This window comes from Colius striatus, chromosome 8 (genome assembly GCF_028858725.1).
Source record: "Colius striatus isolate bColStr4 chromosome 8, bColStr4.1.hap1, whole genome shotgun sequence".
Lineage (NCBI taxonomy): Eukaryota > Metazoa > Chordata > Aves > Coliiformes > Coliidae > Colius > Colius striatus.
The window spans coordinates 20,070,510-20,098,118 of record NC_084766.1 but is presented as its reverse complement, the minus strand read 5'-3'; the positions used below and the strand labels follow the sequence as shown (position 1 = coordinate 20,098,118).

At 37.7% G+C, this 27,609-nt stretch overlaps 1 protein-coding gene across 2 annotated transcripts in view; it reads left to right on the top strand.

The window, feature by feature from the left end:
• The window catches only part of ERCC6 (ERCC excision repair 6, chromatin remodeling factor), a 49,971-nt gene extending 22,666 nt beyond the window's left edge, over positions 1-27,305 (top strand). For both annotated transcript variants that reach the window (XM_062001334.1, XM_062001336.1), the window contains exons 8-21: positions 3,713-3,848; positions 10,609-10,779; positions 11,232-11,408; positions 12,718-12,834; positions 14,191-14,286; positions 16,864-17,082; positions 17,820-17,930; positions 18,213-18,332; positions 19,316-19,410; positions 21,261-21,406; positions 21,482-22,201; positions 22,817-23,018; positions 23,375-23,453; positions 23,884-27,305. In XM_062001334.1, coding sequence (XP_061857318.1) covers positions 3,713-3,848; positions 10,609-10,779; positions 11,232-11,408; positions 12,718-12,834; positions 14,191-14,286; positions 16,864-17,082; positions 17,820-17,930; positions 18,213-18,332; positions 19,316-19,410; positions 21,261-21,406; positions 21,482-22,201; positions 22,817-23,018; positions 23,375-23,453; positions 23,884-24,312 — 2,818 coding nt within the window. In that variant the 3' untranslated portion in view covers positions 24,313-27,305. The remainder of the gene's footprint in view (positions 1-3,712; positions 3,849-10,608; positions 10,780-11,231; positions 11,409-12,717; positions 12,835-14,190; positions 14,287-16,863; positions 17,083-17,819; positions 17,931-18,212; positions 18,333-19,315; positions 19,411-21,260; positions 21,407-21,481; positions 22,202-22,816; positions 23,019-23,374; positions 23,454-23,883) is intronic.
• Positions 27,306-27,609: the final 304 nt, after the last annotated feature.

Genomic DNA, 27,609 nt, shown 5'->3' with positions numbered 1-27,609 from the left:
CTTTATACAAAAGCTCCAGGTCCTTCACCAGTCAGGCCAGTTGATTTACTTTGATGTGACTGCCTGATTTAAGGATGCTACTATACAATTTATTTTGTATGTGTTCCCTAGGACCACTGATTTGATGGAAATCCTTGAGGAACATCTCTTGACGTTTTTACAGAGTTACAGTTTAAGATTATGATACTACAGTATCTTAAAACTTTGCAAACATAAGATAATGTGTTCAGTTTCTTTTTTTTTGTCTGGTGCATGCCATTAAGTCCATCATGACAGTAATTCTATGAGAGGAAACAAGGTTTAACTTTTTGGTGAAGCTTACTGTAATTTTGCTTGTGTGCTGTAAAACAGAGGGTGCCAACAACTCAGTCTTTTTATAGTTAAGTATGTTCCCCTTCTGCACTCTCAAGTAGAAAGGCGGTAACACCAGCTAGCTAGCTTTCATCTGAAAGCTGTATTGTCTAGTCAACAGAAGACCTTCTGGTCAGTCTCACTGAGAAGCTGGCATTAACAGTGGGCACAGTTGTGTTGTCAGCGTGTTTGTCTTCCAGCAAGCTGGTATCTCATTACCTTGATGTGTAGATGGAGCTAGCGTGCTACTGTATGGATCCTGCACTGCGAGCTTCCCAGCCTCAGCTGGCCTTCTGTAAAATGGAGATAATACTGTCATTCCTGGGCACAATTGCAAAGATTGCTGTGTTTGGAGACACTTGGGCATTACAACAATAGAGTCACTTTTGTTGATACTCAAAATATTCAGTTTTATTTTCTCTCCATAAAAAATTCTGCAGAAGTGTTCTTTAAAATTGTGTGAGTAGAAATTTCCTTTGTAAACAGCTTCTGATTCCAACGTTTCTCTGATTTTTAAAGGATCCTGAAGATTAGCTGAAGGAACTACTTGTTACGTGGATTATGACTATTACAAATATGAAAATGTCTCACTTTTAACAGTTAATGAGCCATAGGGCTGGGGAAAGCCAAATGTCAATTGAGGTGTCAGCAGAAGTGTTGCAGCTATGGTGATCTAAGGATACAAGGGAAGCAAGATTTATAGAGGGCAAAGGGTCTTCTGTTGGACAAGCTGAGATAGATATTTAAATACCTTGATGATCAGTAAAGTTTCAGTATTTGACAGAGATAGTTTGAACAAGTAACAGCTTTCAGACAAATGGTCTCATCACTATAAAAAACAAAAAAGCAGCAAACCTCAAGGCATTTGTAGCCTGTGTCTAGGTTGAAATCTGTCACTGAAACATGCTGAAGGTTGGGGATCCACAACTTTGCATATTTCCAAGTACATTATTTTAACAAGGATGTTACCTTTCATTGCAGACTTTGCTTCATTTATTTGAGATTGGATGACAAACTACTGTAAAGTTTATACACTGATAATTTACTCATCAATGCTCTTGAAGATGCTGAGATATAATCATACACATTAAACATTAAGGCTCCATCTCCAGTATGAGTGGCAGAGAGATTAATTTCCATGGTGCTTGCATAAATAAAAATCCATTGTCCCAGAAAATTTGTATTGGTCTTGCTGCCCTGTTCTTTTATTTTCGCTAGAATTTAGTTGTCATTTCAGTTTCATTTTCAAGGCATGATTTATCAGTGCTTGGCAGTAGAATTGGTTATAATACAGTGTGATTTCATCTGCTATTTCTTTTGAAACATAAAGATCATCAATATAGTATGACTGTAGTTTCCTTTTTCTTGGTAGAAAGTTGCAGAAATAGATCTTATTTTCAATTCTAATCACTAAGAAAGGGTTAGATTAATAACTAGTATTTTATTTTTTATGTAATAACTAATTATAAAGTAATAAAACACTTAGATTAAAACAGAACTAATAAAGGATATATGCTGGAGTTTTAGTTTTATAAACGAGAAGCAACAGGAGGAGGAAGAAATTTGGGTATATTGATCATGTATAATGTTGGCCATAAGCTGTTAGTACAGAGAACTGTGAAAAAGAGACAGAATACAGTATGACAATATGTTTGAGTAGGAGAAGGGCAGTATTAGTATCCTGGTACAAGGCACTACTAAGGCTTTGGTTTGGAACATTAATAGTGTCACTATTGCACAAGGAAAACTAATATAAATTGGATGGGCAACAGAGCAAATCTGTTGCAGTGATTAGGGGAATGAAGGATGCCTCCTAAATGTAGCAAGCAGAAGTGTGTTCTTTGGTTTTGTGAAACAGCACAGACTGGAAGAAGTTAGATGACTCTTTATATAAATAAATAAAAGCTCTCAAGAGGAAAGTGTTGGCTAGTGGAAAGTGCTTAGAGCCAGACTAGACGCAGAAGAGGTTTCACACAGCCAAGTGGTGGGGGAGTGGGTTTTTTGAAAATTGATGAAGGGAAGTGTGAACTCTTTGTGTAAGTGGAGGGGAGGGGGCAGAACCCAGACAAACAAAAAAATGATAAACTAGTATGTTCTGAGAAAGTTGGCCTCTTTGCTAGAGACGTTAAGAGCGATAGGCTTTTTTGTTGTAGATATTTTTAAAAGCAGTAGCAGTGGTTATTTGGATTCATAGCATAGCTGAAACTATTTTTTGCATCTCTAACTACCAACTCCCTCTTGAGTTGCTGGGAGTTTTTTAATTCCCTGTGTTGTTGTATGATATTTTTTCATAATGAAAGAGATAAGCAACATCCAGGTTGTTATTCTACATATGTATAAGCTTTTAATAAAGAATATTATTTCTTAATGTCAGCAGTTTCTGAAGGCATTAACAACAGGATGTTTTAAAGCAGGGTGTTGCTAGTGTCTGGGAAATCCTTCTTTATTCCTATGTGCATGTGATCTTGAATGTATACTGATATCTTTTGAATTGTTTTATTACCAATTGAATAGTACATGGGTGACCAGATACAGATCAGTATTTGATAACTAGCTGTTGCCTTTTTGTTGTAAGGTAATTTTCTTCTGTTTTTTTTAAAGAGCAAATATATTTGAAAAACAACTATCAGTAACTGCTACGTTAGTATATTTCCTATATGATTGTTGCTATTTGTTTGTGATGGCAATGCTTCTTGTTTGGCTGTTGTGCAAGAGCTTTTTCTCTTCATAACCTTAAAAGTAGTTCTGAACTTAATATACAGAAGAACTTTGATTCAAACATCCTCAGTAATTCTCAGAAACAATTATGTAATTATGAATAAGAAACTTAGCAGGCAGTTGGAGCCCAGCTCTGATCTTGACTTCAGTGGATGACATATTCTGCTGCTTTAGTGTAAATGATGGCGATAATAGTACAGTATATTACCAACATGAGGCAGAATACCTGTGTCTAAGTCCATTTGTGAGACTCTAGCTACATGTTCTTTTTAATAGAAGTAATAAAATGGTGGTTTGCTAATGATTTCTTTATTTTTATAGAACAGCAGTCACCCAAACTTGATTTGTATTACCGCAGGAGGAAGTTCCCTTATGGCTTATTGTTTGGAGCTTTTCTATTTCTGTGTTTACCTTGATAGATGCATCCATTAACTGTTCAGTGGATAGGTTCTTACAGCACTACCCCTTTCATCTTCCTTGGAAATACAGGCTTCCAGAAAAACAAAGTGCCAATTAATTTACAAAGCTCTCATATTTCAGTTAAACTGTAAAGTGTGACATTCTAATATGTGTGTATTTAATGAGCCACTGAATATTGAGTATTTATTTCATGTTAATATTTTTCTTGCATACTTTGTTTTAGGTACCAGGGATTGGGTCCAACAGTGATTGTCTGTCCAGCTACTGTAATGCATCAGTGGGTAAAAGAATTCCACACTTGGTGGCCTTCATTTAGAGTTGCCATTCTCCATGAAACTGGTTCTTACACGAACAGAAAGGTAATGGTTGACTCCATTTTGTAATTCCAGAAGCTTCTGTTTCTTCTGTCCCTTTTTTTTTGTTCTATTCCAAGAAAATATCCCCTCATCTGACTGTTTCTGTAAAAGCCTGTGCTCTTTCCCAGATTGTTTAAAAGAACATATAGATTATATAGATTTGTTAGGAAACCAAACAATAAAGGGGATGGCACAGAGTACATTTGTATTATGACACAGACTAGCGTTGCCTGAACATAATCAGCATAGTAACAGATTTCTTGATTGAGCTTTGCTTTTGTACTTTAGTCCATGCTAGAAGTCCATGGCTAGACTGTTTGTACAACAGATATGTATACTCCTAGCACTGATGAGTTCTTTCCTCACACCTCTGTGGATCAGTATGTCATTGATCTAACATGCAATATGTTTTGTATGTGTGGACAATTTCTCTTCAGTTCATCAGTATTTCAATCAATATCACTTTGTCTTATTTTCTTCAATGACGGTGTGACTGTGTTGATTTTCTTTTTTTTTCCAAGGAGTGCCTTTTCTGTCTTAATTTTCTTGGCCAGTCTCATAATGTGCATGTTCTTATTCCATTTCTTAAGTTGACAGGGGTGACTTGTCTGAAGTGTCAATCCATGTTACAAAACAAGGAAAACTTCTGATTTTTATTTTCTCTTAGCCTCATATCTCATATTCTTAAATGGATTTTCAAGATTCAGCAAAGCATTTTAAAATTTCTCTTTAAATATTTATTGACTTCTTGTAATAACATTAAAATGATATGGTGCTTAATTGCACTTGATTAAACGTATTCTGAGGTAATTGATGCAGTTACAGTATATGAGAAAAAAGGATAGCACGTTCTAATGTGCTAATAGCTTCCTGTTGTTCAATTAACTTGGTATGTTTTCAACCCCTAAAAGTCTGTTGACCTCAATATCATGCTCTCATGTCTTCCTAAATTAAATTGTGTGTGCTTATTTTGGGATGTTTGTTAATTAATGCACTTGACAGACTGGCTCAAATTTTTCCATGTACAGGAATAGTGAGGTTTTAAGGGCTTTACTTTCCTGTTGTCCTCTCACAAATGCCTACTCAACAACTTGAAATTTAGGAATTTGTATACCATATGATCACTTTAAATAAGCTCAGTTCTCTAATTTTGCACTAATGCCTCATCTTCAGAGAGCTGCAACAGTATGCTTAAAACATTACTGCAGATGTGGTCTTCGTCTCATGTATATTATTTCCTAGATGCTTCTTGATCAGAGAAGAGCAAGCTTATGGCTAAAGTAAGGTTAAAAAAACCCACATCAGAATCAAAAACTTCCCTTTCTAGGTGTCTTTGTACCTGCAAGAGAAGTTTAGTACTATTTTATTAGCATAAATAGCACTTGTATACTGAAAATATGTCATAAAGTACCAAGGAGGTGATTTATTCCTGCCTAGAATTTTTTCTGTGAATATGTTAGTGTTGATCTGATCTGACAATTCCATATCTGAAACTGTAAGCATTACAGGAGACTGCTTTTGCATATGTTAACTTTATAATATTCATCCAGGGACCGTTCTGTCCTTATCCTATGGCATAAGGCAGAAACTTAAATGTTTAAATAAGAAATAGGTAAGAAAATTGTGGTTAGACTGTGTAAGAACATACATTTGTTCTTTGAGAGAATTTTACACCACCAAAGTCTGAATTGCTGTGTACCTGTATTCTCCATGTTGCACAGATGTGTTTGGAATGAAACTGACAGTTCCAGGATTCACCTTATGTTCTATTAGTGTATCATGGTTTATGACAAAGTAAATGATAGCTGATTTGACAGGAGACAGGATTGTGAAACTGAATGTTACCTGCTTTGGAGTGAGAAAGGTCACTTCAGCCTCTGGACTAACAGGTTAGAATGACCTGGACTAGTGTAAGAACATAATTGTCCCCTAGATTAACTGGACATCAAACAGTGAAGATCTTAATGGATTTTGAGGATTGCATTATCCTGCAGTGGTTACCCAGCAGGCTGTTTGTGGTGAAACACAGTATTGCAGCTTGTTCTGTACAAGCCTGTTAAAAAGACAATTTCTAAGGTACAGAGAAAAATTACTCTTAAAACTAATGAAGGAGAAATTTTGAGGAAAAGAGTTAAGCAGCAACAGGTATCCCATAAAGCAGGACAGTATTTAATAGCAGAAAGAGACAATAACTGAAGTTTCACTTGATAAATCTTAAGTTGATATTTTAGGTGAGATGGATCTATGTAATTATCACCATTGTCAGGAATCTTGAAATATTGGCAAATACTAAATCTTTCAGCACTGAGGAAATTATGTGCTTTTATATTCATAAAAGGTGTTTTCTGTTGCACCTTCTAAGGTACTCAGCAATGCAAGAGCTTGTCTCCCAGTTCTTTACTTTCCCACAGAAGTATTTGCTTGACAGTGAAGTGTAGGGAAGAGAGCTGTTCTGATTGTTTTATCAGAAATTCAGAAAATAAGACACTAGGCAATACCTTGCATATCTATTTGGTTAGTGACTCTCTTTTAGTATCAGAAAAGGACTTCTGAGAAGTATGGCAAGTTATTAGCTATTGAAGTTATGAAACTATTAGCTCACAGATCATTACCTTGGCGTATCCTTTTCTCCCCAGTCCATTTTGGTTTTGTTTGCAAGCAACTTTAGAATTTTCCACAACAACAGTATGAAATAACAGCCTGAATTGTGAGCACTAGATCGACTGCAAATCTGGTCATCACATCTCAGATGAGTCATTGAGACATCCTGCATAGATATCTCTGCTGGTATAGTATCTGGTTAGGTTTTTAGCACATGTGATGTTTCAGGAGAGACTACTTTATTCCTTATGATAGACAGTTTTGTCAGTAAGGGAAAGAAATGTGAAGTTCCAGATTCACCCCTTGAGATATGGTTAGTAGTTCAAAGGTGTTCATCCATGCCCAGGGGAAAGTAGATTGGTATTTGACATGGTAGAAGATTTCATAGCAAGTTGGATAGGTTTCCCAAGACTTTATAGCTAGTTTAAGGCATTTGGATGTAAAAGTTGCGTCTTTTTAATTATTTGTGATGACAGAAAATAGATCATAAAATAGATCATAAAATCACAAATCATTTGGTTCTTCAATGATGATAAATGTGCTTAGGTTGGACGCAGTAGGAGGAAACAGATTTAAATAGTGGTCTTCCCCTCTGAAGTCCACTTTCAGTTTGCACAAGGTGGATAAATACGTTGTATGGTGCTTGCCTTATGCTATTAACTTCCCTCTACGGTTTACACTCAAATCTGCTGTAACTTAAAGTGACTCGATGTTTACAAGTCCTTCAAGACCTTTAAGGAGGAGAGAAAATAACTAAATCATCTAATGTAGTCTGTCATAAATACTAGTTTACTTATTTTATAGAACAGAAGATAAGGGGAAGGAAGCTCTGAAAGTGTAGGAAAGCCACCTGTACAAAGAATTTGTCCTGTTGTTTCAAAATTTCTGATAGCATTGAGCATTTAAGTCATAGAATGTAAGAGGCAACATTACCTTTGGTTATCTTGGTTTAACATATGAACATATGTATTTTTTTAAGATCAAGTCTGGACTTTTAATTCTTTGGTCTTTAGAAGAGGTAACCACTGAGTTGAACAATTCATTCTGGTGGTAATCACATCCCATTTATTCCTGGCAAATGCTGGACACAATGCAGCCCTCAAAAGTGATTGTCAGTTTATGGTGCTTGCACCTGTAGAGCTGTCTATTCGAAGGTGACTTGCAAACTAAAACCTTTAGACTTTATATTTTTTCAATAAAGTACACATTCTACATGTAAAGAAGATAAGCTGTAGGGATTCCAGCTATTGGTATGACTGCATATGGAACCTCTATTTTAGCCAAAAGCTCTATTTCTGAGTTAAAGGACCAAACTCTCATAAACTTAGTATCATGCCACAAGAAATATCACTCTTGTTAAATATATAAGTGCTTTAGTTCCTTTCATTGTAACTTTTACATTATTAAACATGGTAATGTGTTCTTTTGAAGCCTCTTCATGATGCCATTTAGATTGTTTTGTTGTGGGCAGGAAAATAAGAAAGAGGTTTTATAGGTTGAATTTATGGTACTCTGGGCTTAATGGTTGGTTAGGAGATAGTGATAAGCTTGCTGAAAAATACTTTTCTGATTCATAAGTGATATATGGTTGTGTATGTGACTAGATACTATCTCTGTAAGTTCACACTTGCCTTAAAGATATCTGTATGTTTAGAGAATTTTGTAATTATCCCTAATCTAGTTCTTTAAGTTCTGGCTTAACATATACATTTCTGTTTAAGAAAGTTACATTTTTAGTACATAAATAATTATAGAAGACTTTAAGTCCTCGTAAATATTTTTTAAAGACTATGCTAAAATATGTAAACCTTATTTCTGTAAGCATCAGTAAAAAAAATTGTCCTGTTTTTTGTAGCTTCAGAAACAAACTTGTAGGTGCTGCCATGTACCAACAGGAAAGAAACATTTGCATAGAAGCGTTGTCTCCTTAGAAAAAATTCATTAAAATTTTAGCTTTAATAAGTAGTGCTTGCCAAAAGTCTTCCAGTCTTTGTACAATGCCTGTGTCACAGTGAAGACATGGCAACACAATCAACTTACCACCCTAAGTCAGGAGAAAATACCATCCTTGAACTGTAAAGGCCTGAAATGCTGTGCTGAACAGCACTAGAAGATCAGAATCTTCTGATCTACTTGCAAGTTTCTTTAGTCATTAGCATATTTTAAAGGCCAGAGATCAGAATTTCAAAGCTAAGTAACTGCTATGGAATCTTTTGGCATTAGTAGGATTTGTCTCTCTTAAGCAGATTTTTTTTTTTTTTTTAGTTTAGCAGTCAATGCCCTGAAATGTTTAATTGAAGTGTATTTCCTGAGGGGGGAAAAAAAATTAAACGTGCCTGAGTCTAAATAACAGGAGCTGTGAATTAAAGGATACATGATAAAATGGCATAAATTCTGAAGTGCCATAACCAAAACAGTGTGTATCCAATATTAAATCTGTTATCATATTTTTTTAAGTATTTAAAATTATTCCAAGAGCTACCACTGTAGTGAAGGCGACCTCTGAGAAAGTACCAGCACAGTAAAATGCGAGTTAATAAGTGTCGTAGTGTGAGTTGATAAAATGGTGGTGGTGTATTTCTTCATTGTCAGCACAAATCCTTGTTTATTAAAAATTTAGCTTGAAGGAACCTTTAATTAATTACAGGTTCAGTAAATCCTGACTAGGATTCTGCTGTGGTGTGTTTACAGTGAATGGCCTTCATGTGCCTGTGTTTCACTTCTGTTCTCACTGCTACCTGACAACGTGATTTATGGCTGTTGTTTTCTCCTAGTCCATTGTTTGCCCTCTAGGAGGGATTGGTCTCTTGAGCCTCCATAATAACAGCAGCACTTTCACAAAACATCTTTTAATGACAACAGTGTAGCATTCTGTAAGTCAGGCTAATTGCAGACATACCCTATTAATTGCAAAATCTAGGAGAGGTTACATATTTTACAAGCTTTTAATTTGAAATCGCCCGAGATGATTTGTCGTAAGCATTTGGGTAGAGATGTCTACGATATTCTATGATAGGCCATTGTTGAGGCTCTCAGATATGGTTACAGACTATGGGCAATGTACCAGGTAGAATTAAGCTTTGGGTGTTCACGACTGCTCAGAAATTCTACTCTGTAATACAAATTGTTACAAAGATTACATATTCTCTTGAGAATCATGATGTCAAAATTAAGTAATGTGTCAGTTTTATAAAAAAAAATTATGATCACAAAGTAGAAATTCTAGAAATGTTAAATGCAGAAGAGCTTTTTGAATCTTGGGTACGTCTGAGCAAGAATTTTTGCAATAAGAGATCACGGACTTTTAACACCATTTGAGTCATTGAAGTGGATTTTTCCCATTTGTTTTTCTCGTGGATATGGGGGTTATTTTTTCTTAAGAGTACTTCTAGTAATAACAGTTTTGTCTTTAGCAAATTCTGCTGGTGTTTTTTCTTTTGCATTGGGTGTGTTTGTTTCATCCAGAATCGTCTCCAACCCATCATCATCTGTTAAAGTCGTCTACATTTCTTTGTAGAGGATAAATACAAGGAAGATTAGTCTTTAAAACAGTGAGTGCTGTAGAAGGTGATACAGACCATCCCTGCCCTCCACCATTTACAGCTATAAAGGCTAGTAAGAACTTGGAAAAGGACATAGCTTACAAGAGAAGCACAAAATTTGAAGATTAATAGCACATGTATTGATCCAATTAATGAGAAAGATTGAATAGGATTTAGGATTAATCAAATAGATTTCTGTGATTGCTTTCCAGTTTTCCACTCATTTAATTTTCCTCTAAGTTCCTAGATCTTGCATGCAGTACACAAAGTTGTTGGGTTTATGAGGTGAATATAAGAGAACTTGAAGAAACCAGTCATTTTAATCAAATTAAATGTTTGATTTTTCAAACAATGCCTTTAAAATAAACAAACAAAAAGTCATTTTCCTTCTGACCAGATTTTTCTTCTGATCTGTTACGACACAGTGTTCCAATGTGTCATTCTTTTACAGATAAGAGCTATATAATAAAAATCTTGCCTATATTTATTTTCTTGTGAAATAAACTATATATCTGTGTTTTCAATACTTTTTGTACATAGCTTGGATATCGAACCTGTAGCTCAGTAGATCTCAGATTTCTGTCTCACTGACACTGATAACCTGAACATTTTGCTTCTAGGACAAACTAATTCATGAAATTGCTTCATGCCATGGAATTTTAATTACATCTTATTCCTACATCCGGCTGATGCAAGATAACATCCAAAGATATGACTGGCATTATGTGATTCTGGATGAAGGTCACAAAATCCGAAATCCAAATGCTGCAGTCACACTTGCATGCAAGCAGGTAATTCCTGAAAAATAAATTGAAGATGTTAAGCACCCTGGGGGGACTTCCAAAATCTAATAGTCCATATTACTTTACATAAAAATACATATTTGACTGTTAATAAAGAATAAAAGCAAAAATCCCAGTGGTCTATATTTGACTATTTAATTTACTTAACATTTTCAGTGAGTTTACATCAGAAGTATAGTAGCGAAAAAAAAATCAGAAATTTAAAATTGTGTAGTAATTTACCAGTAGGGATAAATGTAGAGATGGCTGGTGTTTGTTTTCTGCTAGCGGTTTATGGACAACATATTGCAGAAGGCTGTTTATTTCAGGAATATGATACCATGTATTTTAAAAGGAGAACTCATTGATGGTGAAATTGAATACCCTCTGAGGCAGGAGACAGGTTACACCATGAACTATGAATAAGAACTTTATTTTTGTTTTGTGGTTTTCATTAACAGTTCCGCACACCCCATCGAATCATCTTATCTGGCTCCCCTATGCAAAATAATTTAAAGGAGCTCTGGTCCCTCTTTGACTTTGTATTCCCAGGAAAATTAGGAACATTGCCTGTGTTTATGGAGCAATTTTCTATTCCAATAACCATGGGAGGATATTGCAATGCCTCTCCTGTCCAGGTAAATGCGTCAAAAATATCACTTTCCTTGAAGGAAACTGTTATGTTGTTTCAAAATTGACTTTTAAATGTACTTCGTGCTGTATGTCCTAGACACTAACACAAAAAAAGAATTCCGTGTGTTTTACTTCTGCATGTGTGAAAAGAATTAAATTGAGACCATTTCTCTGTTTATACAGAGGTAGAGCTTAAACACAACTTTTCCTTGTCAAAAGCCTTAAAGTTCAAATTATTAGAAGAATTCTTTGAGATAAAGATAAGCAAATTGGGTTGGGAGGTGAATCATCTTGTATTTTGATGTATTTATATAGAACTTTGTGTTTGATATCAAATTTCAGCAAATTATCCAATAGAGGAATCCGTAAATCCAAACAGAAAACTGTTTTCATTTCTAAAAGCTAAGGTAGATCTTGGAAGTCTGAAAATAGATCAAATATTTAATTTTTAAAGTAAAAATTGTATGCAGTATTTTTTGAATAAGTTTATCTATTAATCTCTATAGTTGTGGTTCTCAGTATTTATGACTTCTTAAACATTTCTCAAATTAGCTAATAGAGAAGTTGTCTGCATAATAATCTGCAAACTAAATTTCATATAAATGCTAATAAACTGTATCCTTTTCAATCCTTTGTGCACATACACTTCTAAAGTTTTCTTTTCTTTTTAAGTATTTCCCTTGTCTAAAGCTTATTAGTTTACTAAATTGGATATCCATTTTGTTTTTTACACGTCAATAATTGATTATAATCTTTGTTTTACTTTAAGAGAAATGAAGGTATTTTTAGCCATTATGTACAGTTAATACCCATGTCACACATCCATTACCCATTATAGAACCATATGCTCCATTTAAGGCCAGAGTGACCTTTAGTTTCTGTGATCCTGAGGATTTTCTTGCACTGATTTTTTTTTTCCAATAGTCTCAAGCGTGCACTTATACACTAATCTTCACTTATTGTCTAGTAACCACCCTTGCTGCAGGCTTCTTGTTTGATCTTCAGTATATTTATTAGCAGGTTTTGTTCTGTGCAAGTTAATGCTCTGTTAAAGAAATACCTCATTTCTGGTCTCTTTTTAAGTCCACTAAATTAGGAATGATAAATTAATGGTATCTGAGGAAGACTGACCTACTCAGTGTTATTGTTCCTAACATGGATTTTATTGTAATTCACATTGTGTTGAATATCTAAGTGTAGATCCACGTGAATCATTCTATTAGGATTTTCCTAATGCTAATTATGAAATTTGGTTGTTACTAAAATTAATATGAGGAACCAAAATACAACTTTTGCTTTTTCTTCCCTTTTCAGGTAAAAACTGCATACAAATGTGCCTGTGTGTTACGGGACACTATAAACCCCTACTTGCTGCGAAGAATGAAGGCTGACGTAAAAATGAGCCTTTCACTTCCATCTAAAAATGAACAGGTTTGTTTACTATTAAATCTGAGCCCTCTCGCTCCCCAAAATCCAGTCGTTCATGAACATTTGGAAATAATTTGTGCTAACAGATGAAACAATGTTTTAACTGAAGATGTAGCGCTTTCAAGTTTCACATTCTTATCACCTGTGTTCTGAGTATTCAATGGTCATAGTCTTGCAGGGCCTGTCATCTAAACAAAAAGGATATATGAAGTGTTGTCATGTCTGCTTATTAGTGCCCTCTTAGGTCACAGGTGCAGACAAATGACTTGTCTGTGAAGTATTTCCTACAATGCATAGAGAAATATTCAATGGTAGTTGTTTGTATTGTAAGCCAGCTAAATTCTAATAAATTTCAAAAATATCAGCCTTTTGATCTAAAACTTGTTTGCTTTACAAAGAGGGTGGGATATCTTTTAGGAAACATTTTAATTGAAAGTAGAGGAGGCTGAAAGGATTATTTAAACAACTGAAATTCCTAAAAATTCTCACTTGCAGTTATTAGATTCTTCTGCCACCCAGGTTTCAGTGCTTCAGGCTTTCTTGTCCTCATCTCTGTATTTTCCTTCCTCTCTTCTCTCTCTAAAAGAGAAGCAGACGTACTAGTCTTTGTAAGACAGTGATGGAAGGTACATAATGAGGAGGCCATACTTGGTTTGTGCTATGCAGTCTAAGGATCATTTTTTAATAAAATTTTGCATTTCTGTATACTTAAAAGAGTCTGGGCTGTCTGGGCTACTCTAAGTAATAAACATACAGATTAAACAAATTTGACTTTTGTTCTTTTCAACCACAGGGCAATATGTAAGTTTGACTTACAACGTAATGTCGAGTGCCCTGCAGGATGTGAGGAAGTGAAAGTCTGTGATTTTGTTCTATTTTGACCATCTTGAAAAATCATTATATGCTCACATTCAAAGGCTAATGACAGAACAGATTATGTGTGCCAACCTTCCCATGGGGTACTAGGAATTTGCAAATTGTAAGGGACACAACAGACACACAATGGAAAACATTTCCTATAAACAGCTTTTAGAGAATGCTAACATTGCATATTTACCTCATTAAAACTGGAAAATGGCAGTACTTCCAAAACTAAAGCAATTTCAGGGGAAAAAAAAACCAGCAACTGGGGAAGGGTACAGAAAAAGTTATGAAGCTCATCTTAATGATCATATTGATACTCTAAAAGTTCTAATTTTGTTGTATTTCTAATGATTTTTGTGCAGTATCTTTTAACTTAGTATTTCACTTTATCAGAAATCTGAGAACCTTTGTCGTGGCACATAATAAAACTTTGCATTCTGTTCTATTTGGAGTTTACAGGTTGGGCCTGAGTGGTTCCTTTGTTTATTTTGGTAGGTCCTCTTTTGCCGTTTGACAGATGAGCAGCGCCAAGTCTATCAAAACTTCATCAGCTCAAAAGAAGTTTACCAGATTCTCAATGGAGATATGCAGGTTGGTGTTAATGAAGATTGACAGCAGGTTCGCTTTGATAGATAAAGTCATGGAGTGACCTTTGCATTCTACTGGCTGGATTCTGAGCAGAAAGGGAAACAAACAATCTGACCTCAGTTCCGCTTTTTTTTTCTTCCCCTCAGAAGTGCTTCATGGAATATGTAGACTTAGTGATCGTATCATATATCATATGATAGAATGGTAGGGGTTGTGACTTAACATCTTTTGCCTCCATCCTCAGAGTGTTGAAATTGATGTGGTCAGAATGGCAGCAGTAACTGAAATAGAGTTTCAAATACCTCTGTAAAAAGTCTGTGATTCTCTGTGACTCCTACATTGCACACATCTGACCCATTTGATTGTGGTATACATGCAGTGGACGTTTTCCCCTCCAATTTTCACTGCAGTGTTACTCTCAAGAGGAGAAGTAACAGGTCTTGATTACAATATGTAATTTACCACATTTTCTTGTCTTGGGAACTGAAATCCCTTCTCCTCCACCCTCTGTGGCTACAGTTAGTTGTATAGTCACCACAGCCATGTATCTTGCAGTGCCATACACAGCAGATGTTGACCAGGTCTCACATAGGTATAGTGGCCAAGGTTTTTCAAGTGCCATTTTAGTTACCACAATGAAAAATAATTTCAGGAGTTTGATCTTCAAGAGATGGTTTGTACAATACTAAATGTAGAAATTTCTCTAGGATGCCACAGAACAGGCTATCATACTTCCTAGAGTTCAGAAAATTTTCAACAGTAAATGTCAGTGATTTTATTAGATATTCTGTGATTACAGCAGTGAATCCCTGATGAAAAACAAAAACGCTATTGTACAAACAAACCATAAATTACGAGCAGGCTCATCCAAGTTGTCATGACAGAAGATTGAAAGATTTGCTGTTTCAAGCTAGTTCATTTTTATGAGTGCCCGTTATATCAAAAGAATAAATAACACTCATCATATTATTGAATGAATAACTGAACAGAACCTTTCTAACATGGCATCGAAAGTGGTAATTTTCAGCTTCATATGTTAGTTCAAATATGTTTACTTCTCTGTTCTTTGTTACCTTGCATCCTGGTGGGTACACTTGCTATCTTCAAGATCTGTCTTAAGTTACCTGCTAATGATAGTGGGTGTTGGAAGGAAGGACATAGTAATTCCAAGTAACAAACTTGGTGGACTTTTCCCTTTTAAGTGGAAAAAAATCTGATTGTGATTTATACCTAGGAACTACTTTCACTAATGTAGAAATTGTTGCAGAGTTCTCTTATCACCAGAATAGGCTCACAAGGTCATGGTGAGGTAGATTCAGAGCTGGCTGAATGACAGAGCCCAGAGGGTGGTGATCAATGACACAGAATCGAGCTGGAGGCCTGTGGCCAGTGGAGTTCCACAGGGATTGGTTCTGGGGCCAGTCTTGTTCAACATCTTCATCAACCACCTGGATGAGGGGACAGAGTGTACCCTCAGCAAGTTCACTGATGACACCAAACTGGGAGGACTGGCTGATTCCCCAGAGGCTGTGCTGCCATTCAGCGGGATCTTGACCGGCTTGAGAGTTGGGCAGAGAGGAACCTCATGAGGTCCAACGAGGACAAGTGCAGAGTCCTGCATCTGGGAAGGAACAACCCCATGCACTAGTACAGCCTGGAGACTGACCTGCTGCAGAGCAGCTCTGCAGAGAGAAACCTGGGAGTTCTGGTTAATAGTAAACTGAACATGAGCCAGCAATGTGCCCTCGTGGCCAAGAATGCCAATGGTATCTTAGGATACATCAAGAAGAGTGTGGCCAGCAGGTCAAGGGAGGTTCTTCTCTCCCTCTACTCTGCCCTGGTGAGGCCTCATCTGGAGTCCTGTGTCCAGTTCTGGGCTCCCCAGCTCAAGAGGGACAGAGAACTTCTGGAGAGAGTCCAGCACAGGGCCACCAAGATGATCAGGGGACTGGAATATCTTTCATATGAGGAAAGGCTGCGGGAACTGAGGCTGTTTAGTCTGGAGAAGAGGAGACTGAGGGATGATCTTCTTAATATTTACAAATATCTAAAGGGTGGGTGTCAGGAGGTTGGGGCATCCCTTTTTTTCATTATATCTATGAACAGGACAAAGGGTAATGGGATGAAGCTGGAACACAAAAAGTTCTGTTTAAACAGAAGAAAAAACTATTTCACTGTGAGGGTGAGGGAGCCCTGGCACAGGCTGCCCAGAGGGGTTGTGGAGTCTCCTTCCTTGGAGGTCTTCAAGACCCGCCTGGACATGTTCCTATGTGACCTGATCTAAATGGACCTGCTTCTACAGGGGTGTTGGACTAGATAATCTCTAAAGGTCGCTTCCAACCCCTACCATTCTATGATTCTGTGAACTTCATTGAACTTCTCTTGTACTAATTTTTCCTAAAACTTTCTATGAAATGAGTATTAGTGTCCATTGGCTCCTCTAAAGAGTAAACCACTATTAAACTTCTTGATGATGGCTCGATTAATCAATTGCTGTTTATTTTTCTCAAGAACAGCCCATACGTAGATGTAAATATTTGTGAACAAAATAAAAATACTCTTTTTCCTGTAACTCTTCAGATTTTCTCAGGACTAGTAGCTTTAAGAAAGATTTGCAACCACCCTGACCTCTTCTCTGGTGGTCCCAGGATTTTGAAGGATGTACCAGAAACTGAAATGGAGGAAGCAGATCAATTTGGATATTGGAAACGTTCTGGAAAAATGATAGTGGTAGAATCCTTGCTGAAAATATGGCACAAGCAAGGTCACAGAGTTTTGTTTTTCACTCAGTCAAGACAGGTAAGATGAGATAATTGGTTTCAGTTGTAGTTATTACTAAAATTTAAAAAGTGTGTGTGTGTGTGTATGTCCCAACAGGACTTGTAATCAGAACAACCTTTTGTAGTGTCCTCAGAAAATTAACATCTTACTGAAAAAAATACCAAAGTGCCTGATGTCTTTGAAGACCAGTTCTCAAGTTCAGTAAGCTTTACTGGAATGACTGTGTGTTGTGGGACTGTAGCCCAAATCCAATACACTGAGTCAAAGCTTTTATCAGTTGTACCCATATGATACCAGGCTGAAGCAGTGGGTGATGTATTTATTGTCCCTACTGTATACTTTCAGCATAGAATTGATAGTCAGTTTGCTTACTTTTAGTGTATGTGCACATCTAATCATCAGGATTGTGTGCTTTGGACCAGTAGCACAGACAGTGACCTTCATCTGTTTTCCCTATGTATTCACAATTTTGTCTTGTTTTCGTGGATTCCCTTGAAGGGAATTGTCTCAAGACCGTGGCTTTAGAATTCACAAACCGAGCACAAACATTCCACTCATGCATTCATCAGTTACTCTCTCCCAGTTACATAAGTTAATTAATTTTCTGATCATTTAAGATTCACAATCTCTTGGTCATCATTGTGTTTGTTTGTTTGGCACTGTAGTTAATACCAGCAGTTGTTATGACTTGATCAGACAGTTGCTCAGTTTTCACGTCTGGATTTCATTTAATTATTTTTTTTCTGTCACAATAGATGTTACAGATACTGGAAGTCTTTGTGAGAGACAGAAACTATTCCTACCTCAGGATGGATGGCACCACAACAATAGCTTCCAGACAGCCCCTTATAACAAGATACAATGAGGTGAGATGTTGCATTCCACACATTAATGCCTGCTAGTGAGTATGGTTGGGTTCTTGCATTGATTTTTAATCTATTTTTAAATATAGCATTTCAGGTTTCAGACACAAAACTGGAGAGTTCAGTTACATGAAACCACTTTCTTTGTGAGAGGAGAAAAAGTAAACAACAGTAAATGAGATTTCAGTCGAGCTACTTTTATTTGTCAAAAGATATATTAGGAAAATTAAAATTATGCTGTAGTCAGGTAATTCTTGCTTTCGTAAATTCTCTCTTGTGTTATAGGACAAATCCATATTTATTTTTCTTCTAACAACTCGTGTTGGTGGCATTGGAGTTAACTTGACTGGTGCTGACCGAGTTATCATTTATGATCCTGACTGGAATCCCAGTACAGACACTCAGGTGAGTTTGGGTCATTACATGCATCTATTAGCTAAGTTGAAATAAACCTGAAGACGGAATGACATTTGTCTCCTCGTATGGTGTTAAAGCACTGCATTGTTCTTCCCCAGGTTGCTGTTCCCAAGCAGTGGTTGCTTTGGGTGCAGTTCCACTTTATGATTACTCTTGTGGTAAAGCCAACTTCAGTGGTTTCCACCACATCCACTTTATGCTGTTACCCCTTACCACTCTTCAATATTGTCAATTCTTACAGCCTGTTTAGAGTGACGCCAAACGACCACTTGAAATGGCCTGGAGTTTTTTAAATAAGTAAACAAACTAGAGGTTTCTGGAGGGAGAGTACAGTTGTGCAAGCTCTTGGGCAGGCATGAACATTCATGTGCAGCGTAAAAAAAGGAGAACAAGTGTTGCTTAAATTGTCGTCACTGAATTATTAGAAGCTGCAGTTAAACCAGTACCTTAAAGAAATTGTTCTTTATCTGATGATGTGATGAGACCAGTGTATCAGATCCTATAACAGTATATGGGGCTTACATGTTTGAAGGGGGGGAAAACATGTTTTGGATGTAAATCCTATATAGATTTGCAGATGTACAGTCAGGCCTACAGTGGTTGGTTTTAGCATTGATTCAAGAGGTTTGTAGGGAAAGTTTTTAGTTAAGAAAAAGTAGAAAAATTCAAAGGAAATGAGTCTGTTAAAGTCTATATAAAGTATATACTCTAGATAGAAATTCTAATTTTAGCATTTTTTTTTCCTGCATAGATGTCTTGGTACACTTGGAGATTGGTCTTTTCACATACATAAATGTTCTAAATTGTTTTCCTCTCCTGCTTAGTTGGCCTATGCTGTAGAAACACCACAGCTGCATAACTTCCTGAACTATTTGTTAAATGTCCAGCCTAGTTTTGAAACAGTGGTATCGATAGCTCTCTGTCATACACAAAAGGCTAACTTCTGGAACCCAAACCTTTTTGTGTTTCAGGCTCGGGAACGAGCCTGGCGAATAGGCCAAAAGAAACAGGTGACTGTGTACAGGCTTCTCACTGCAGGTACTATTGAAGAGAAGATCTACCACAGGTAAGTCAGAACAATTTCTTGGGTATAGTCATATGCTTGAGAAAATGCTTGTAGTGAATGAGTGGTGGTGTAACAGTGACATACCTGTGCATGTGCACACATGTCTTGTAACCTACAACCTGAGTCATGAGGGGCATATCACAGAAAACTGTAAAAAGTTTCTGCTGAGAAATGAGCAGATTTATGAGCACCTTCTGATATTAGACTCTCAGCAGCAGGGCTGTGCCATGGCCTCTCCAACTCCAAACCCCATGTGCTAAGTACACCTCAGTCTGTTCCAGCAGCTGTGTGCAGAATTCACTGTAAATTAGAGAGTATAGGGGCTTAGACAGGATAAAATGAGGACTCAACAAGTCTGAAATAAAAATTGAAATATGTTCTTTGTATTCTTTAAATTCTTTATACTGTGCTTAGGATAATTCTTTATACTGTGCTTAGGTACTGTGCATCTACTACTCTGCAGAACCATTTTGATTTTATTCCCCAGTCATTCAAAGTGAGAGAATTCAATCCCAAGAACCACCAGTGATATTCATGTTATTTACCCCAAAATGTAGCTGAAGCCTAAAACTGCCTGTGTTTCAAAATCAATGACATCTTTTTTGTTTGCTTTCCCATTCAACTTTCTCAGTAGTTAGCTTGATTCTTATGAATTCCAAATGAATGTACATGGGAATCCTCTGCCTAGGCATTACTCTTTAGAGCTGGAATATCCTCTTTGAAAACATAGCTCTAAATAATGAAATACCCACACTTATTGAGTGCCTTTTTTAATCTGTTCTACCACATGGACACAAAGCATCCGCTGTTGGTTGGCTTGTGTCCCTCTGGCATACTTCTGTTTGAACAACACTGACCACATCAAGGAAGTGGGCTCTAAGGGTCGGAAATAAATTTCTTTGCAGAGCAGTGCAATGGACTTCAAACTTCAAGCAGGTTGTCTTTTATGTTTATCTATGTTTTATTCCCTGCAAATATGTGATCATCCTTGCAGGAAGCTTGGTTACTTAACCTCTGAGTCCTCCAATGGGTGCACTACAGTAGCCGACACCTGTGTTTAAATCTAGTTTTTGTCCATTGGATTTTAAAAAGTTTCCCTGCTTAATTCCAGCAGAGCCAAAGCCATGATAAAAACACTTCTTCAGAAAATCTTTCCAGCTTTATTTAGAGATGTATTTTTTTCTAAGGGAAACAGTGCCTATAACTTGCCATCAAAAGCTACATAGTACATACCTGGCATAATAACAGGAGAGGACTTTCTGCAGCTTAGTTCTCCCACCCAATTTGGTTTTGCAGTCCTTTGCAGGTGGATTCTTTTTTTTCCCCCTTCTTCTCAATCACAAGTCTGATTTCCATTTCCAATGACTGTCATCTAGTCATCACCATCAGACTGAGCTACTCTGCTGCTTTTGATTCTTCCAAACAATTGAATCATTAAACTGTTGTCATTTTAAAAAGCTCTTGTTTTTCTTTCAGGAGCTTTCTGATAGCTTTATGGTAATATATGCAAGCTCTTCCATTTTAATGGACAAAAAAATAATTCTAGCTGTGAAGTTATTTATTGCTTAGTTGAGAGATGCCTCATAGGACATTTCAGGATGGTGGTTACCTGTTGTGTTATGGGGTTGTTGCAAAACAATGTATCCCTGTGTTTAACAATTTAGTTGGTTGTTTGAAAGTTAGTAACTCAAGATTGTCTTTTGGAAACTAACATCATCTTCCCACTGCTTCATTGTTCTGCAGGGTAACATTTGTGCTTATATAGTTTTCTGTTTAAGTACTGCATTCAGTACTTAAACATAGCTAGACATTGTTTCACACACAAAGTACTTTTGTTTTCTTTTTTTTAGACAAATCTTCAAACAGTTTTTAACCAACAGAGTCCTGAAAGACCCTAAACAGAGGCGCTTTTTCAAATCAAATGACCTTTATGAACTTTTTACTCTAAGCAGCCCAGATGTGTCTCAGGGGACAGAAACAAGTGCAATTTTTGCAGGTACACTTCTTTTCTCTATGTTTTTAAATGTTTGAAGTATCTGATAAATGGATACTAATTTCATTCGTTTCTCAGGTACTGGTTCGGATGTTCAAGTCGCAAAACACCAATTGAAACGGAAACCTGAAAAGCCACCTAATAATGACACTTCAAAAAGTGATCTCCATCTTACAGAAAGCAGCCCACCAAAGTACAGCAAGTCATCCAATTCCGACTCAACCGCCCACATGAATAATTCTTCTTCTAAAGCAATAGAGACAAGTGAGGAAACCAAGGGAAATCTGGAAAACTTTGACCAAAATAGCTACGCAAGAGATAATTCACAAGCTGCCACTAATATCAATTCATTGAATAAAAGTGAGGAAAGAGTTGACAAATCCATGTCCCAGTCGTTGCCAGGTGATGCAGGGTCTTCAGAGCGTGACAAATGTCTGAATGCCATGGTGACTGATGAAGTACCTGGAGCAACTGAAGCAAGTGATATGGGAGCTTTTAGCCTTACATGTGGTGCAGCTGGCTCTTGGGAAAAGCAGGTTGCTAAAACTAAAGATGGGCAATTAGATAATAATCACTATAAATGTACCTCCAAAAAAAAGCACAGGGTGGATATGCTGTCACATGAGAGCCACAAAGATAAGTCTAAGAAGAAACATCACAAAGATGCCAGATTTGAAGGACAGCGCATTCCTTATTTAGTGAAACAAAAGCAATACAGAAGAGAGAACAATGAAGAGGAGGAGGAAAACTCCAAGAAAAATGATGATTATGTCTTGGAAAAACTTTTCAAAAAATCAGGTAACTTGTTGTTTGGCTGCTCAGCAATGTCAGACTCTTTAAACAGAGTTATATAAAACTTAGGCAAGTGAGAGAAGGAACAGTTTTGTTGCTCTGATGGTTAGAGCTACAATACCAAATGTAGTTTATTCTATTACTTGTAATGAAACATGAAAATGTTCATCATTAAAATGCTGCAGTTATGAATGTGCTAATTGCCTTTACAATGACATTTCAGAGGGACCTGCAGCCTTTCAGAAACACTTTTGGATATAGAAGTAATGCAGTGTTTCTTCTGGAAAGAAGAGTGTAACCAACCTTTGTTTACACAGTAGAATTCACTTCTGTGCATCATGTCCATAACAATAGAAATAATCGGTTTACCCACATAATTGCCAAGTCTGTCGTGAATAATGACCTCATCAACACACCACAAGTCAAATTGATTGTTTAACTGATAGAAGGCGGTTCTGTCATTAGAATTTACTATACTGAAGTGTGGAATGTAATCAATGTGAAAAAAGGAAAAAGATTATTTTGGCATTCACTTAAAATGGTGAATATTTCACCTTACAGATAATGGTGTAAATTGCAGATGTCCTCCTTCACTTTTTTCTTGCGTCTTTTGGTGTTTAGGGGTACACAGTGTTATGAAGCATGATGCCATTATGGAAGCTTCCAATGCAGACCACGTGCTGGTGGAAGCAGAAGCAAACAGAGTAGCCCAGGATGCATTAAGAGCCCTAAAACTCTCTCGACAACGATGTTTAAGAGCTGCTTCTGGTGTGCCAACCTGGACAGGCACGAGTGGTCTTTCAGGTGCACCATCAGGAACAAAGTGAGTTCAGTTCTTACACTGCTTTTCCAAAAAATAGAAGAGTTCCTTAGGATGCTATGGAATTCTCTTTTTTTGAGGGGGGGGCTTGCACTTGTTATTTGCAGTAACATGCATCAAAGTGGAGTTTCATATTTTATATTTTATAAAGAGATGAAAGCATATTTCAAGCCATATTACTAGCAGAAGTCTCTCTGAAGTACAAAGAAAGCATTATTGCTACACACTATAGGAAAGAGAGTTTGGCAGAGGGCTCTTGAGAACCCTAAAACACAAACCCAGTCAGTGTCTTTGGCAAAACTATCCTAATTATTCTGAGAAGAATGTTTTATGGAGTTAATTCTTTTGTGGGTTTTTAGGAGTCGGTTTGGTCAAAAAAGAAACCCCATGCTGCTTTCTTCACATTCCACTTGTGCATCACCTGCAAAGAAGTGCAAGGTAAGAAGTGCAATCTAACAGTTATCTTTCAATAGCTGATACATGTTAAATGTTCTAATTTATGCAAGAAATCTGATTTACACTGAAGATGTCTCATGCCCATTTATCATGTTATTGTGTAGATTTCTAGAGGTTTTAGTTACTCATGAATTTGATTTTCTGTGTTTTGAAATAGCACTTTGATGAAGTCTCACTAGATACAGCAGTCACAGATTGCAACGTAGTCTCGTTATCTGTCTCAAGACCAACAATGCTCTTTCTTCACTTACTAAGTTCTGAAGTTGAGACCAAAACATACTGCTCCTTTATTGTGTATTTCAGATGACTAGCTTCTGAGTGTTGATGTTTGTTGTTTAAGTCTAAACAGCAGGTAGATTTTGTTTAACAGATGCTGTGGATCTCAAAATCCGGTCTGTGTCTATATTTGCAGGATGCAGGCACAGTAAAGAAAGAAAATGTGAAGAAGTGTAGTTCTGATGGGCACTTTGATGGAAAATCTGGAGAATTGTCATCCAGTGCACTAGACTCTTCATCGTTATTAGCGAAGATGAGGGCAAGAAACCACCTCATTTTACCACAACAGACAGGGAATGAGGGGGATGAGAATCATCAGCAAGCAGCTGCCCCAGCCCCAGGTTCAACAGAATACGACACTCTGCTGGTGGAGATGCGTAACTTCATAGCGTTCCAGGCACGTGTGGACGGCGAGGCCAGCACGCAGGAGCTGCTGCAACAGTTTGAGTGCCGGCTGCCCACAGCGCACTCCTGCGTCTTCAGGGAGCTGCTGCGCAACCTCTGCACCTTCCACAGGAGCCCGAGCGGCCAGGGGCTATGGAGGCTGAAGGCAGAGTTCCGCTGAGGTCGGCAAGGCAAGGCCCCTCTCTGGGCACTCCGCCACCTCTCTGCTCTCAAACACTTACTGTTTGTCTCCTTAAGAAGGAACTGCTTCGTGTTGGTGATTCAGCAGTTGACTGCAAAAGTCAGTGGTGCAGCACCTGTTGCAAGCTGGGAGCTAACTTAATTTCTTACTTACACTATTTATATGAAAGTCCCATCTACCTCATAGATGAAACAATACAAAGTATCAGCACCTTTTCTTTAAAAGAAATCTTAATATAAATAGGATGAAGAATACATACTGACAATATGCAATAAGAACCATGGATGTTGCCATGGGTTGTAAGACTTTTATTTGATTTCTGTGAAATTCCAAGAAATTCTTCCTCAAGTTTCTGTATATTACTTGAATGGTCATGGGGCACACCCTATACCATCAAAACAAGATAATTACGATAGCAGTCAGCATGAGAGATTCACTTGTACCAAGTGCATCAAAACATTTGTGACACTTCCATCAGTAAGGAAAACTTTGTTTTAATATTGGTGCTTTCGTTGTTGCCAGTATCTAGCACATACACTGTAACTTACATCAGTAATTAACTTGGGAATTAAGTCCACTGCCACAGAGGTTTAATCACAAAAAATGGAAAGCCTGGCAGGATATTAAGATGACTGACAATTGATAATTGTGGAAAACTTATTATATTACAGAAAACCCATTTACACTGTAGTCATCAATTCAGTTACAGTCCCATGCAGCACTGACAATTGCTTGGTACAGTGTTTCTTACCACTTGAGGTGACAGTAACTCTCACGTTTGTCACAGGCTGTGGACTGATAATTGAAATCCCATTAAATTGTCATGGGTCTCGCTAATTTTTGTCCAAAAAATTTCCAGCTCCCTGTTAGTACTTCAGATTTCATACAGAGGTGTTGGTCAGAGGCGGAATAGTTTAGCTGTGTTTTACTAAACATAATCACTTTGGGCCAGAGACACAGCTGGAGCATATACAGAAGGTACAGGTTATACCTCTTCTGTAGATGGAGAAAATCTCAGTCTTCCTGAAAGTCAGACAAGTTCTAATACCCATTTTCTTCCAAGGAAGGCAAGATCAAACCTGAGTATTACATTGAGTCTGTCTTCAAGATACTAATGTAATATGTAAGGCAACCTTTAAGGGGGAAAAAATGGATACATCTTGAGAAGAAAACCACATTCGTACAGCAATATTAAAGTACTGTATGGCTTAAAGTAGTGTTGTGGTTTAAGCCCAGGTAGGAACAAAGCACCACTCACTGTCCACCCCATGGTGGGATGTGGAAGAGAAGAGATAACAAAGGGGCCTCATGGATCAAGGTAAGGACAGGGAGGGCTCACTCACCAATTGTGGTCATGGGCAACAGACTTGACTTGGGGAAGAAAACAAAATCAATTTAATCTCTCACCAATCAAAACTAGAAAACTAGAATAGGATGATGAGAAATAACAACCAGTCCTGTAAGACCACCCTCCCCCACCCCTCCTCTTGGGTTCAGCTCCCTGCTCTTGGTATCTGTACCTCCTTCCGATGCAGGGGGCAGGGAATGGGGGTTGCAATCAGTCTGTCACCAATGGTCTCTGCTGCTCCTTCTCCCTTGATGAGGAAGGCTCCTCACATTCTACTCCACTGCTCCAACCCCGAGACCCTCTCACAGGTTACAGTCCCTAAGGAACCTCTCCATCATGAGTCCTCCCTCAGGTTGCAGCTCCTTGCAGACTCTTCCAGTGCGGGTCCTTTCTGCAGCTGACAGCCTTCCAGGCACATTCTGCTCCAACACCACCCCCCAGAGTCACAGCCCTTCTGGGCGCTGTTGCCTACTCTGCTGTGGGCTCCTCCCCAAGCTTCAGGCAGAGCTCAGCTCCACTGTTGCCATCCATGGGCTGCAGGGTAACAGCCCCAGTCTCACCACACGATGCAGGGGAGTCTCTGCTCCAGCACACCTACTCCCCTCCTTTCTCACTGACTTTGGTGTCCCTCGTGGCCGTTTATCTCCCATCCTGCTTTCTCTCCTGCCTCTTCCTCCCACTGCACATTTCCCCTTTTTATGATGGAGGTGCCCAGTTGGCCCAGTATTGGCCAGAAGAGGGTCCGACTTGGAGCTGGGGGAGCTTGAGCAGCTTCTTACAGAGCCCACCACTGCAGCCTCTCCTCTGTTGCCAAAAATGGCTCCATTCAAACCCAACACAACTAGGAACAGTTAACTATGCCTAATGCCTTTCCTATCCCTAAGCTATTGAGAAAAAAAGGAAAACTGAGGTACCTCTCTTTTTTTGTTCAGTGTGAAAGTATCTCATTTACTTGAAGTGAAAGTACAAATACTGAAAGACAAATGGTGAAACAATACTAGCTGTTACTGCTCATAAGATACTTCAATGGATTCAGTCAGTGCTAAAGGATCTGTAGAGATTTGCAAAAAGAGGTGCCTCACTGTTTCTGCCACTGCTCAGTTGGTTTTTCAGACTGGAGTTGGAGAGGGCAAAAAGTCCAAGAACCTGTTTCTTTTCCTCGTGGCATTTGAAGGTGGGACTGTTGAACCTCTTCCTGACATGTCTTATGATCTCATTCATATTCAGTTACATTCCCTTTTTCAGGAGAAAGATGAAACCAAGGTTGCCATTACAAAATACTTCAAAATGTGTTGATATGACTTAAAATGGATCAGTAAAGAGTAAAACCAAACCAGTTTTGCTGTTCTATCAAAGCTATAGGGAATTTGGGTTATTTGGGGTGTCATGTCCCCACGCATCCCTATGCCCCACGACCAAACCAGGAATTCAGCTGTCAGCAAAGCTTTTATTGTCACCATAGCTGTCAGTTGTGGTGTTCTGTTTTATTTACTCTCTCTAATCTTAATGATACACTTCCTGTACTAAGGAAAGTTTGCTGATCTGTTAATGTAAATGGTCTTGCATGTGGGTTTTTCTATAAATTATTGGCTTTTATGGACTTATTAAAAAAGCAAAATGAAAAGTCTGTTCTAGAAGTCATCCTTGGGGGCAGGGGGAAGCATGGGATGGGGGAGGCCTCTTTCCCTGTATAGTGTGGCTCTGACAAAATGATTCCTGTTATCTTTAAATGTATTTCCATTTTTCATACAACTTCAAGTTATGCGTGCTAGCAACCAGATTTATCAAAGTACTAGCTTGTGTTTAAAAGGCTGAATGAATATTAGTGTAATACTAAAATTTATATCAAGTATGTCATCTCAAAAGTGTGTGATTAAAGGGATCTGCAGACTGATTTATAGGTAAAAGTTGTTCTAGAGTATAATACA